General features: G+C 47.8%; 1 protein-coding gene across 1 annotated transcript in view; it reads right to left on the reverse strand.

Annotated features, from left to right (window-relative positions):
* Positions 1-12,334, reverse strand: part of FGD5 (FYVE, RhoGEF and PH domain containing 5) — a 123,830-nt gene extending 111,496 nt beyond the window's left edge. The window contains exons 1-2 of the mRNA XM_008564357.1: positions 11,667-12,334; positions 10,246-11,410 (exon numbers count right to left, since the gene is read on the reverse strand). Of these exons, the coding sequence (XP_008562579.1) occupies positions 10,246-11,410; positions 11,667-12,261 (1,760 nt within the window). The 5' untranslated portion in view covers positions 12,262-12,334. The remainder of the gene's footprint in view (positions 1-10,245; positions 11,411-11,666) is intronic.
* Between the last annotated feature and the right edge of the window lie 1,628 nt (positions 12,335-13,962).

Consider the following 13,962-nt stretch of genomic DNA (forward strand, 5'->3'; position numbering starts at 1 on the left):
TCATGCCTTGAGGTTTAGACACCTTTTTGTGGTGGCGGCTTTTCCTCCATTCTACCCCACACAGCTGACAGTAATTATGCTAAAGTACTAGCTGATCATAGCACTCCCTTACTCTAAAACCTTCAATAGCTCCTAGCTGCTCACAGATCAAATTGATTCACATAGGGAGTATGAATCCAAATTTAGCACATTACTTTTCAAGAACCTTTTCAACCTTATCACCCCTTACCCTCCCTCAGGTATAGCTGAGTCAGTCTCCTCTTGGTTTCCTGGACTACCACTATCTTGTGTAAACAGCTCTCAGATGGGGGAACTCAGAACCACTCGTTCCAAACCATTCCAGAGCAGTTACAGGTGGGAGACAGACCTGAGACCCAGATACTCAAAATCACATAGCCAAGGGCAGATCTGGGACCTAAATCCAGGTCTTTATACCCTGAGAACCTCAGATGGGGGAACTCAGAACCACTCGTTCCAAACCATTCCAGAGCAGTTACAGGTGGGAGACAGACCTGAGACCCAGATGCTCAAAATCACATAGCCAAGGGCAGATCTGGGACCTAAATCCAGGTCTTTATACCCTGAGAACCACTCTGAATAGCAAATCCTCTTTGCTGCAGTTTTGAATTATTTGCTGATCTGACCCTAAACATACAAGTCCAGCAAAATGGTCTGAAGAGTTCAGATAACTCAAACATTTTTGGATCCTAACACTTCCCTCCAGTGGCATCTCATTCAACTGCAATCCAATTCATTTACAGAGGCTCCCGTCTGCCATCTCCCACCACCCTCCCCAGTGCTTTCTGCATGCCAGTACACTGTCCTCCTTGCCTCTCCACAAACCCCTCAAGGGCCTCTAGCCTCAGGACAAAGTGTATTTGTCCCTGATGTTCCATCTGTCTAGAATGCCCTTCCCTCTGAAGATGTCTGATCATCATTCAGATTTCCCTTCCCTGACCGCCCTGTCTAAAAGGTCCCTTCCACCAGTTACTTTCTATCACATTGCTCTTTTTTCTTCTTGCTTACTTATTAATTTGTTCACTGTCTGCCTCTCTCCAGTAGCATATGAGGTCTGCCAGGGCAAGGACCCTGTCTGTCTGCTCACTGCTATATCCAAAGTTGAGAGAGCAGCACCCAGCACCTAACAGGCACTAGATACATCTTCACTGAAGGAATGCATGAAATATAGAGATGACTTTTCTCCCTGGCTGCATCCTGTGTACAATACGCTCATCCCATTTGACAGGCGAGGAAAAGGGAGACCCAAACGCGAGGATCATCCACATTCAGGCTGGAACAAAGACCCCACTCCTCCTCTGGGGCTCAGCTGCTCAAGGAAACCTGCTGCTGACATTTCACCAATGAATTCATACAACAAGACTGTCTTCCATTAGGGAGAATTATTTTCGTACCCCCCACAGGGGGAAACCCTGATGTTATGAAGGTAAAACCACGTTGTGATTAATACCTAATCAGGATTTCGTCCATGCTATAGCTCTGCAAGAAAAAAAGAATAGTGGGGGGTCTTGACACTGTGCTAGTAATGTTACAATAAGTGTGTTTCTGACATGGTTTTCCTATTAGGGTCTTTCCCTGCAAATTTTATTGCATTTAATTAAAAATTATTGCTAAAAGAAACAGCTGCAGATGGTTTATTTTAAGTCGGAAAATTAAAAACTGAATATTCTCATCAGTCAATTTCAACAAGAAGCACAGCCACATGCATTAGGATGTGATGTTTTTGAAATTATAATAATTTTTATGGCATTTTCCGGTCCTTTCAATGAAACTTAATGAAAGCTCTGCATGAGTTCATTTGTCAAAAACAGTAGTGATAGGAAGGCTCCTGGCTTACAGGCAGATATAAAGATACCAACGAATACCACAGCTAGGATATGCCAAAAATCCAGCCACGAAGTTCTCAGCACCAACGGAGTTAGTCAGCAGGAGGCTTAGCTGCATCTCTGCCACATACCCACTGAGGACTTGTAGTTGAGGCTGTAAACCACCTTTGTTTTACAATGGTGTGAATATTTGTTGCTGCGGTACTGTCTACAGTTGTAAAAAGAAAAGACAAGCTTCACTGTTAGGGAACCACTTCAGCAAAATATTTACCACATTCTAAGGTAATGCTGGGGGTGCTCTGGTGGGTGGGGAGGATGAAAGAGGGGATTCCTGCTACGTTTTGTGCTGGATTTCAGCATTTCAATTGCAGTCGCTGTCCTTGGTCTAGACTTCTCATACAATTCCCTCCCCCAACTTTATGACTTGGCTTGTCTCCTTTTACTTTTATTTCAAAAACTGAATTATTATTTCTTGCTATGTCTTTTATTGGAAACCACCTCAAATCTTTTATTTATTTGGGACAAGACTGACTGCAAAAGATAAACAAAAAAATGCAGGAATGCAAAGGAAGACACAATCTAGCCCTAGAGTTGATTGACCCTGGAGAACTGGAGTTGCTGTTACATCCTGAAGACAGAACTCCACTCCTCCCCTTCCTGTGGCCACAGCCCTACCTTGGTCTTCCTCGTCTCCCATCTCTCCCTGCCCTCCATTCACCTCCCTGCCAACAAAGTATCTGCGCCAATGCATGACCCCCATCACAGCACTCCCCTGTTGAAAAATTGCCACGGACTCCCCATTGCCCAGGGGATGACATATGAACTCATCAAACCGATACACAAGTCACCCTCAGCTGGGCCCCACCTGCCTTCCCACACTGAGTTCCATCTGAACACTCCAGACTCATGCACAAGCTCTTTCCTTTCTAACCTCCAGACTTGTGCACAAGCTCTTTTCTTTCTCACGTCCAGACTCGTGCACAAGGTCTTTTCTTTCTCACGTCCAGACTCGTGCACAAGCTCTTTCCTTTCTCACCTCCAGACTCGTGCACAAGCTCTTTCTCTTCATGGGCTGTCTGGCTCCATCATGAACTTTTTTCAAGATCCACCTCAATTGTCCCCCAGATATGCCCCACCCCCATAAGTGTTTGGCTGTACCACTAACCGAGCTTCCTCAATTTATCACACTAGGCTCTAATGGCCTCTCTCTCCAGCCTCCTCCCCAACCAGACTGAAAATGCTCAGGGGTGGGATCTTCACCTCCTGCCACCTAGAGCAGGAGCAGCCAGGAGATGCTGATGGGAGCTAGCAGGGGGAGGGAGCAGGTTAACTGGTGCAACATCCCACTGTAATAATTGGAAATTAGAAAGAGATGGTGTTTGAATTTAGTCCTTAAAGCTTTCAGCCCAATGTCCTCTACATGTCCTCCATGTCTGCAGATGATGTGAACTGTTTTCCAGAATGAAGGTGTTGAGGTGCCCTCTGAACAAAGATGACGCCATTTCCCTTGGAGTCCTGTGTTGATCACATGTTCTCACATCCTTTTCCTACCTCCATATGTTAGAAGCTACTTTTCCTGCAGTGTCCATTCAAATGCCACCTTGTCCATGAACCATTCTGTCCTCTTCTGGACTACTATTCTTTGTTCTGAACATTTCCTATCTTGCACTTCAGTGATTTGGGTCTAAGTCCTCTTCCTCCCCCTGGACTGTAAGTCCACTGAGGCCAGCGAGGGTACCTGGGCCACCTCTCTCCTTCTACCGTACACTCAGCACACTTCCCTGCCCAGAATGACTCATTTCTCAAATTGTCATCATAAGTTAGACAAAACATTCCCTTCTCTGGACTTGCGCTCCTCCTCACATGCATGCTACATGATGTGGCCCATCCACAAACTCTAGAGTATGTAATTCAAGCTGCGTCCCAACAGTCACCAGCTCTGTAACAACCCAGAGGTGCAGAACAGAATCCTGAAGTGCAGCACCTCAGACCTTCCACAGCTCCCTCTGCAAGGCACAAGCACTCACAAGCTGCTGCTCCTGGGTGGACTGGGTCATCTGACACTTCCCTACCACGCCGTACAATCCCAAACAGATGGCATGCTCCAAACTGAGAGCTCCTGGTTGCTCCTCAGGCACAGCTGGCCACAGGAGGGCAATGTCACCACTGTGGCCCTGAGGGAGGGAAAGACATCTGAGCACCTCATTAGCAAGTTTCAGGAAAGCCTGTCTTATTGATGAGTTGCCAACAGAGTGACAAACCCAAAGCAAGCAAGGTATCCCACTTTTCCTTAAGCCCTCTGACTAATAAACAATGCCCACATTTTGAGGGTAGCCATGTTATCCTGTCTCCTGCAAGAAAGACACTTGACAGCTGTTGGATTAAGAACACCAGACAATGTGGCATTTTTCAACTACAGAAAACAGGTAGTAGTGGAAACAGCACTAGGCAGAGAGTCAGACAAACTGTTCCCATCTTGGTTTGGCCACCTGCTACCTGTGATGGTTCACATCACTGTCCCAAGACTCAGTTTTCTCCTGGAAAATGGGGACTGGAAATTCCTGCCTAACTAACTGTAAGTTACAAGTGAAATAACAGTTATGGTCATAGCCATAGAGACAGACATTTTTACTATTATGATTATGGAATCATAAAACCCCTGGTCTGGCTGTCCTTGGTGTAAAAGGCAGCTAATGATTCCAAATCAGTATTGCTCAGGCTGCTGTCTGCAGCCCGGATCTATCTCATGGGTGTTCAGAGGTAAGGCTGACGCCACACCCACAGCTGAAGCTCACAAAGTCATGACCCTGGTTTTCCATGTGATGTCTTAAAGACGGAGTCAAACACATGCAGAAGAGTCATGTATGTGTGTGTGGGAGAGGGAGAGAGATGCGGGAGAGGCAGAGGAGAAAGAGAGACACCCCCACAGTAAAAGGGAGACTCTCCCTCCCAGATTCCACACCTCTGCGATCAAATTCAAGTCTTATATCCACACTATGTAACCTTGATCATGTCATTTAATAACAGCTAATGCTCACTGATCATTTTAATACATGCTGTATTAATTCATTTAGTTTTAACGATGTTATAAGGCAGGTAAAATTATTATCCACACTATGTAACCTTGATCATGTCATTTAATAACAGCTAATGCTCACTGATCGTTTTAATACATGCTGTATTAATTCATTTAGTTTTAACGATGTTATAAGGCAGGTAAAATTATCACCTCCTTTTACAGAAAAAAGCACTGAGGCACAAAGAGGTCGATAATTTGTCCCAGGTCACACAGACAATAAATCAGTAGATACTTAACAAATGTTAGCAGAGAGAGTGAGATTAGCTGAGTCGGTGCAACATTCTATTCTAATAATTAGAGGTTAAACCAATGGAGTTTGACTTTAGTCCTTCATCCTTACAACCCAATAACCTCTACATATTCTCCATGTCTGCAGATAATGTGAACTGTTTTCCAGAACAAAGGTGTCGAGGTGCCTTCTGAATGAAGATGATGTGAACATCCATGTGTCCACCACCTAGAATACACCACTCACGCATTGCTGCACTGGCTTTTTTTCATCCCTCTCTCCATCCATTAATGCATAATGGATCCAGGTGGTGGGCACTGAGGACATACAGTCCAGGGGTAGGAAGAGGACTTAGACTGAAATGCAAGAGAGAAAATGCTCAGGACCCAAGAGTACAAGTCCATCTATTGTGAGTGTGTTTAGTCCTTAATCCTTACAGCCCAATAACCTCTACATATGCTCCATGTCTGCAGATAATGTGAACTGTTTTCCAGAACAAAGGTGTCGAGGTGCCTTCTGAATGAAGATGATGTGAACGTCCACGTGTCCACCACCTAGAATACACCACTCACGCATTGCTGCACTGGCTTTTTTTCATCCCTCTCTCCGTCCATTAATGCATAATGGATCCAGGTGGTGGGCACTGAGGACATACAGTCCAGGGGTAGGAAGAGGACTTAGACTGAAATCACTGAAATGCAAGAGAGAAAATGCTCAGGACCCAAGAGTACAAGTCCATCTATTGTGAGTGTAGACTGAAACTCAGGCAGCGTGGCTCAGAAGCCTACGTGCTTAGCCACAGTGCTTACAGGCCCTCCTCGAGCCAAAGTGTCCTCATCTGTAAACATAAAAAGCCACCATAAATGCATCAAGAACTATATGAATGGAGCAAGATGAAAAAAAGTCAAAGCAGCAACATGTGAATGGTGTAACCTAGGTAGTGGACACATGGACATTCACTGTAAAACTTAACATTTCAGTAAGTTTGAAAATTTTCATAATAAAATGTTGGGGCAAAGTGGCCTTAGGGATTTGTGCTGATGCATAATGCTGACTGACTAAAGCAGATTCATCATCATGCAACAACCAAATTTACAAGGATGAAGATGGAAAGGAGACACTTAGGACAAGCCAGTTTCTATAGTGTTTTGCATAAAGTAGTCTTTTTTTTTTTTAAAGATGACCAGTGAGTGGATCTTAACCCTTGAGTTGGTGTTGTCAGCACCACTCTCACCCAATGAGCTAACTGGCCACCCCTATATAGGGATCCGAACCCATGGCCTTGATGTTATCAGCACCACACTCTCCCAAGTGAGCCATGGGCCGGCCCTAAAGTAGGTTTTTAATACGTGTATGCAAAGCACCTAACACTGTGTTGCCAAAAATAGGTACTTAATAAACGATACATCTTCCCTCTTGTAAGCTCAAAATCACCAATTCATCAACACAAAGTAGGTTTTTAATACGTGTATGCAAAGCACCTAACACTGTGTTGCCAAAAACAGGTACTTAATAAACGATACATCTTCCCTCTTGTAAGCTCAAAATCACCAATTCATCAACACACGTTTATTAAGCTTCAAGTGTGTAACCAACACACTTGGTTGCTGTGGGATATTCAGAAGTGAGGACTGGGTTCCCTTAACCAAGACTACTGACTGACTTAGGACATAAAGCATCCTATTTGGAAAGTCAGGGTATTGAACTAGATTTCTGCTGAAAACATTTTTTGTTTTGTTTTGGGTTTTTTTGCATGAGGGCAAATTCAGGGAAAAAAGAATGTTTTAGGGATACATTTTAAACTAAAGGATGACAAAATCTCTTTCGTTTATCATGGGGAAAATGTACTTAGGTAACAATTTATACAATTTTATGAAATAGAAGATTGTTAATATTATTGTAGCTACTAAAATGCTACTATCTGTGTATACCAATCTCAAAGCAAGTAAGTGCACAGAAGAAACTCTATAATCATCCATTAGACCCTGAGCTATTGCTCAACCAACTTAGGGGTCTCTAAGGGCTCTCTGAATGCTATTATATACTCTATTTCTTGAAAGGAGGTGCTTTTAGTGGGAAAAGGTCTTGGATTTAAATAACATTGAATCACACCATGAGGGAGTTACTCTCTTCTCAATCCTTTTGAATCCTTCTGATTGTGCCAAGTAGAAAGTCCCCATGTGGTGCCGGGATGTCTTTAACACCTCTCCCCGTTTAACAAAGAGACCAGGCCTCCAGCTCACAGCCTTAGCAAGTAATAACCTCAAGGCAGACTTTACCCACCTTGTTGTATTTTTGTTTATATCTTAATTCTACAATTGCCTTCTATTTATGGTAACTGATGCTGTTTTTCCATTTCCCAATAGTGACACAAAATTTCCTTTATATTTGTTTAAGTAAAAAAAGACGGACTTATTAAAAACAAAGAACAACAACAACAAAAAAACAATAGGTAAATCATAGCATAGGCAGCATAAGAGAATGGTCAAGGTGGTACGGGAAAGGCGAATGGCTGAGAAATGCAGGACTGCTCCAACCTCACCATTTTACAGATGAGCCAACTGTGGCCCAGCCTTTTCCAGGGACCCACAGCAAGTTCTGGGACTTTGGGCTTTGACTCCATGTCTCCTGATGCACTGTCCTGCCTTCTTTCAGGGCTGTCGACATTTATTTTGGCTTCTGCCTCTGATCCTCACGCTGAAGCAAGGTGTGGGGCAGGACAAGTAGTGGAAGGCGGTAGGAACTGCCTCCCCACCCTCTTGTTCCATCCAACCCCAATCACCCCTGTGCACACGCCCTGATGAGCGGCACCCTCCACTTGATACTCAAAGCACACATTCAGGTGAAGAGGCAGGGGCCCCCAGCCCCACGGCAGACATTTGTGTCTGTCAACTTGACGGGTCTCAGACCTCCCTTGCCCAGACCTGCTCCAGCCCAAAGCAGGGATTTTCCTACCCCCTTGGTTCCATCTGTTTCATGCAGGAAAGTGGAAGAAAGCTTTGCTCACTGATTGATGTCCAAGAGGATGTGGTCCCTGCACGGGAGATTTATCCCAGTCAGTCTGGCCTTCAGCGAAACAGTATCAGAGTGGCGCAACCGTGCTTTTGAAATTCACAGTTAGACAGTTCAGAACACTCAACGAGGCCCTAGACTACAGCACAAAATGTGACAAAATGTGAGGAAGGCACCTAACACAGTGCCTGCAAACAGTAAATGGTCTAGATGCCATAGCTCTGGCATTTTCTTGAATTTTTTCCCCCCTAGTCTCATGTTAGTTCGAAGGAAATACTTTTGGAGTTTTTTGGACAAAGTAAAAAGATCAAGCAACAGGGCCTTTGCATATGACCAAGCAGCTTGTGCAATGGACAACCCCAAGGAGCACCATACACAGATTACCCCCCTAGTCTCATGTTAGTTCGAAGGAAATACTTTTGGAGTTTTTTGGACAAAGTAAAAAGATCAAGCAACAGGGTCTTTGCATATGACCAAGCAGCTTGTGCAATGGACAACCCCAAGGAGCACCATACACAGATTAGAAGGTGAAGGAGTTGCCCTTGGGGTTGCACAGTGAACAGCCTACACAACCAGACCTGGCATGCCTTAGCATAAGTCACTACAACCAGGAGTCAGAAAAGCTGAGTCCTAACACTGATTTCTCCACTAACTTGCTGAGAGACTTTAGGCAAGTCCCTTTCCCTGTCTGTACCTCAGTTTCCTCCTCTGTAACAGGACCAACTGATGTCTGAAGTTCCCCCCAGCTATAAAATTATCTTATTCTGCTAAAGCAGATTCGATTTTTGAGGGGCTGTCATACAGAAAATGAGCTCACTCACCTGGCTTGAGAGAGAACAGCCAGCAGGAGTTGGGAAAGGATAATAGAGGGGGATAATTATTAATGCAACGAACTTGTTAGCTCTGCCTCTCTGCCCCTCTTACAGCTCACACAAGCCCACATTCTCCAAATTAAACTCAGCCCCTCAGACAGTGTTGATGTTTACCTTTGCTCTGGCAAATAAATCTTTCCACCCTAGAAAGATCTAATAAATAGCCTTACCCAGGCTTGGGGTAGGGAGAAGACGGAGCCAGTGTGAGGACCCATGTAAAATACTCAAGAGAATAAAGCATGCAAAAACTTCCTAGCGTCTATACTCCAGCAACAGGTAGTGCTAATTGCAAATCATCATTATCTAATTCATTACTGTGGGTCCCTCAGGAATTCCTAGCAGCAATAGCTGTGTAGGACTGGTTTAAGTCCCTGCACATGAAAGAAAAGAATCAGAGGATTTCTTTTAAAATCACAACATTTTGGCTTTTACTAATTCAGATCATGTGCCCCAAAGAGTGTAAATGGTTGAAGTTAAATCGCGCTGCCACAATGTACAAGGAATAGCAAGATTTGGCAATTGTCCACTTGGGATGATCAATAATGGGCATTCAGTCTTGGTGGGGTCAGAAACCCCCCACTGTTGTTCAATAACTCCAGTGTTTCACGCTCCCTTCCAAAGTGAATCAGTCCAATAAATAAATAAATAAACAGGCTTGGATGTACTTTAAAGACTTCCATTCAGAAATTTAATTCAGGGCGCCACCAACTCCTTACCTAATCTAAATAAATTGTCTTTTGTAGTTACCTGTTGAATAGAGTGCATATTTACACAATAAAAAGGTATCAATCTCAATTTAGGGTATTTTCCTGATGGTGAAAGATATTTAGTTTGGCAAGATTCCAGAACCTTCTTTCTTTGTGACTTTCCCAGAGGGGAATAGCAAAGCCACCTACCTAGGAGATATTAGAAATGTCCCTCAAATAATGTAAATAAAAACGCTCACGTCTGCACCATATTTGGCATTTTATATAACACTCCCACATAGGATATCTACTCTGATCTTCTCACTCTGCTGTGAGGTAGCATGAATCCTATTTCGCAGATGAAGTACTGAGGCTCAGAGAGGTAAAGCCACTCACCCCAAGTCACACAGCTAGAAATAGAGCCTGAGGCTAGAAAAGCAAGCCTCCTCTGTCCCCTCCGCCTAAGCTGCCTCTTGGATAGCTCCTCTTGCCCAACGAGAAAGGAAACAGAGCTGCACAGTACCTTTCTGCATCCTGGTCTGTGTTCTGTGGCTTGCTCTCGAAGGCATTGAAGCTGCTCATGTCCACATAGCCATCGTTTTCGTTTGCTGCGGACAAGGCTCTGCTCTGATCTTCAAACAGTTTTGTGAACGTGCCAGCCCTCGCAGGCCTCCGGGGCGGGATCTGGATGTTCTCATAGTCCGAGTTCATGGCTGGGATGTTCTCATAGTCCGACGTGTCGGCGTTGGGAAATGAAATGGACCGGGGCTTGGTCAGCGGCAAGGGCAGAAAGGGTGGCCGCGAGCGGTCTTCGAAGGACTCCACTCTGGACACTGTCCTGCTGAAGGGGACACCCTTCCTCTTGCCATCTCGGCAGAAGATGAGGGAGGAAGGAGAGTCTGTGGCCCGGAGCTTCCCAGTGCGGGTCTTCAGCTGGGGGGAGTTACTGAGACTTCTGCGGTCAATTTCCAGAATCCGGGAAGGCCCGTGGTAGCTGGACTCCGAAGAGGACCTGGAGGAGGACATGCTCGCATCCACGTGCACTTTGCTCTCTGTCTTCTTCTTGAAGGTCAGCGCCAGGAGCCGCTTGAAGGACGACTTCTTCTTCTTGGACTGCTTGTCCGGGGTGTCGCTCTCGATCAGAAGCGAGGGAGAGCTCTTCGTGATGGGCTTTTTGGTGATGCAGGCCAGGTCGAAAGGGGGTGGGATGTCCACCATGGACGACGGGGTGGAGGTCCCGCTGGACGGCAGGTGGCTTCTCTGGGAGAAACTCCCGGAAGAGCCGATCACACAGGACAGAGAAAGGTTGTCTTCCTTCCTTTTTACCCTGCGGTCATCTAACCCACATGCCTCTGGCTCCCGGTACATGGACGCCGGCACATCTCGGCCCTCCACGGAGAACGACCGTGGGTACAGAGTGCAGGCCCTGGGCTTCACGGGCAAGGCCCGGCCAGACTCCAGTGGCGCCCCCTCTAGTGGTGCCCCGGTCTCTCCTGCCTGCTCGGCAGTGCCTCCCACACCAGCTGGTGGACCGGCCTCTGGCCCAGTTTCTTCCAAGACAGTTTCTGGGACATAGCCAGCCACTTTTGCAGAGTGGGGCCGGGCCCGTGTGACCATGCCCTTCCTGTCAATGGGGACCAGGCCACCGTTGCCGTTGGAGGATGCATCTTCCCTCACACTGCAAGTGCCTGGGCCAATCACATAGGGGTTGGTCAGCGAGTCATCCACTGTGTCTGCATCCTCGGGCATGACCACCACATCGGGGACGGAGGGGCCCTCCCTGGCTCCACCCCGCAGGCCACCTACACTTCCAGCCATGGGGNTGCTCGGCAGTGCCTCCCACACCAGCTGGTGGACCGGCCTCTGGCCCAGTTTCTTCCAAGACAGTTTCTGGGACATAGCCAGCCACTTTTGCAGAGTGGGGCCGGGCCCGTGTGACCATGCCCTTCCTGTCAATGGGGACCAGGCCACCGTTGCCGTTGGAGGATGCATCTTCCCTCACACTGCAAGTGCCTGGGCCAATCACATAGGGGTTGGTCAGCGAGTCATCCACTGTGTCTGCATCCTCGGGCATGACCACCACATCGGGGACGGAGGAGCCCTCCCTGGCTCCACCCCGCAGGCCACCTACACTTCCAGCCATGGGGTGCTCCTGTACACAGACCCCTGACTTCCCTTCCTGCTCAGACCCAGATAAAGGAGAGTAGCTGTCACTACAAAAGGAGGTGCTCTCAGTCGGGAAGAACTCGTAGGGATTCTCGGTGAGTGAAGTCATGAAGTCGTCGATACAGGCATTCTCGAAAGGAATGATCTGGCAGCTCTCCTCGGGGGGTTCATCCTGCACCGGGTCCTGGCCCTCTGGCAGGTCATCTTCTGCCTCCTGGGTAGCTCCTGCCATTTCTTCTTGATTGGTTTTCTCATTGTGGTCAGGTAGTTCATCCTGGTCAACCTGGTCCTTGCCACCTGTAGAATCTTCACAGGCAACATCCTCAGAGACTGCAGGGTCATCTGTGGCTGTCCCTGCCTCCTGGACACCCATGGCTGACTCATCCTCAGGGGGCTCCTCACTGGCATCTTCTGCATCCTGCCCAGTGTCCTCAGTGAGCCCATCCTCACCCTCGTCTGGCCCCCCTGGTCCTGCATGGGCACAGCCTTCCTCACCATCTTCCTCCACCTCCCCGGGAGTCTCAGGGGGCCCGGACTCCTCGCCAGGGGCCAGTGGATCCTCTGAGTCGACATGAGCTAGGATAATATCACTCCCAAAGACCTCCTCTCCATCCCAAGGGCCTCTGTCTTCCAGGTTGTACACATTGTGTTCCTTTACCAGATCCTCCTCCTCACCTGTGGACACCTGCTCCTCTGTCCCTGGGTCATTGTCACAGTCATCCTCCCCATTTTCAGGACTGTGGTCTACGCCTTCCTCACCCTCTCTGCTCAGCAGCCCTTCAGCTGGGGCTCCTGGAGCAGCTGAGTCCTCTCCAGCTCCCACCCCCTCCGCACCACACTCCTGGCTCCCACCTCCACATTCCCCTTCCCCAGCACCATCTGGAGGTGCCAGGACTGCATTCTCCGCACGGGCCCTGTCCTTGGATTTGTCCTCTCCCGCTGGAGCCCTTGGGGCCACGATGTCATCCTCGTCTGTCTCTGACTCGGAGCACTCCAGGTGGGAGCGGTGCCCTTCATGGAGCCCCTGGGCTGCACAGAGCAGCTTCCCGTTGCTGCATTTGCCCCAGCTGTTCACGGACACGCTGGCTCTCCACTCGCTGGGGGCGGCCAGCCTGGGCTTAGGGGCGATAGGAGGTTTTGGCCCCCTGGACGTGCAGTGTGGACTGTGAAGACTCTCTGGCCTGGGGGAGGGAGGGAGTTTGGGTGTGGTCACTGGCGTGAGTGGACTGGCAGTCTTTGGCTTGGGAGCAACTGGTGGTTTCGGTGAATCTAAAGAACAAAAATAGAGAAAAGAAGGGAAAAAAATACAATTAACTTTATTTCCACTCAGAGTCTCCTACATACCATCTGTGAGGGACCAACCCTAACCCTAACCCACATGAATCCAGCCTACTGTGTTTTTTTCTTAGGCTTATCCCTCTCACTATAATTTTTAAGACCCCTTGACTTTCCACTAAAGATTCATTCTGTAAACAAAGTGAACNCCTTCCCCAGCACCATCTGGAGGTGCCAGGACTGCATTCTCCGCACGGGCCCTGTCCTTGGATTTGTCCTCTCCCGCTGGAGCCCTTGGGGCCACGATGTCATCCTCGTCTGTCTCTGACTCGGAGCACTCCAGGTGGGAGCGGTGCCCTTCATGGAGCCCCTGGGCTGCACAGAGCAGCTTCCCGTTGCTGCATTTGCCCCAGCTGTTCACGGACACGCTGGCTCTCCACTCGCTGGGGGCAGCCAGCCTGGGCTTAGGGGCGATAGGAGGTTTCGGCCCCCTGGACGTGCAGTGTGGACTGTGAAGACTCTCTGGCCTGGGGGAGGGAGGGAGTTTGGGTGTGGTCACTGGCGTGAGTGGACTGGCAGTCTTTGGCTTGGGAGCAACTGGTGGTTTCGGTGAATCTAAAGAACAAAAATAGAGAAAAGAAGGGAAAAAAATACAATTAACTTTATTTCCACTCAGAGTCTCCTACATACCATCTGTGAGGGACCAACCCTAACCCTAACCCACATGAATCCAGCCTACTGTGTTTTTTTCTTAGGCTTATCCCTCTCACTATAATTTTTAAGACCCCTTGACCTTCCA

The sequence above is a fragment of the Galeopterus variegatus genome, unplaced genomic scaffold (assembly GCF_000696425.1).
Source record: "Galeopterus variegatus unplaced genomic scaffold, G_variegatus-3.0.2 Scaffold185, whole genome shotgun sequence".
NCBI classification, from domain to species: Eukaryota; Metazoa; Chordata; class Mammalia; order Dermoptera; family Cynocephalidae; genus Galeopterus; species Galeopterus variegatus.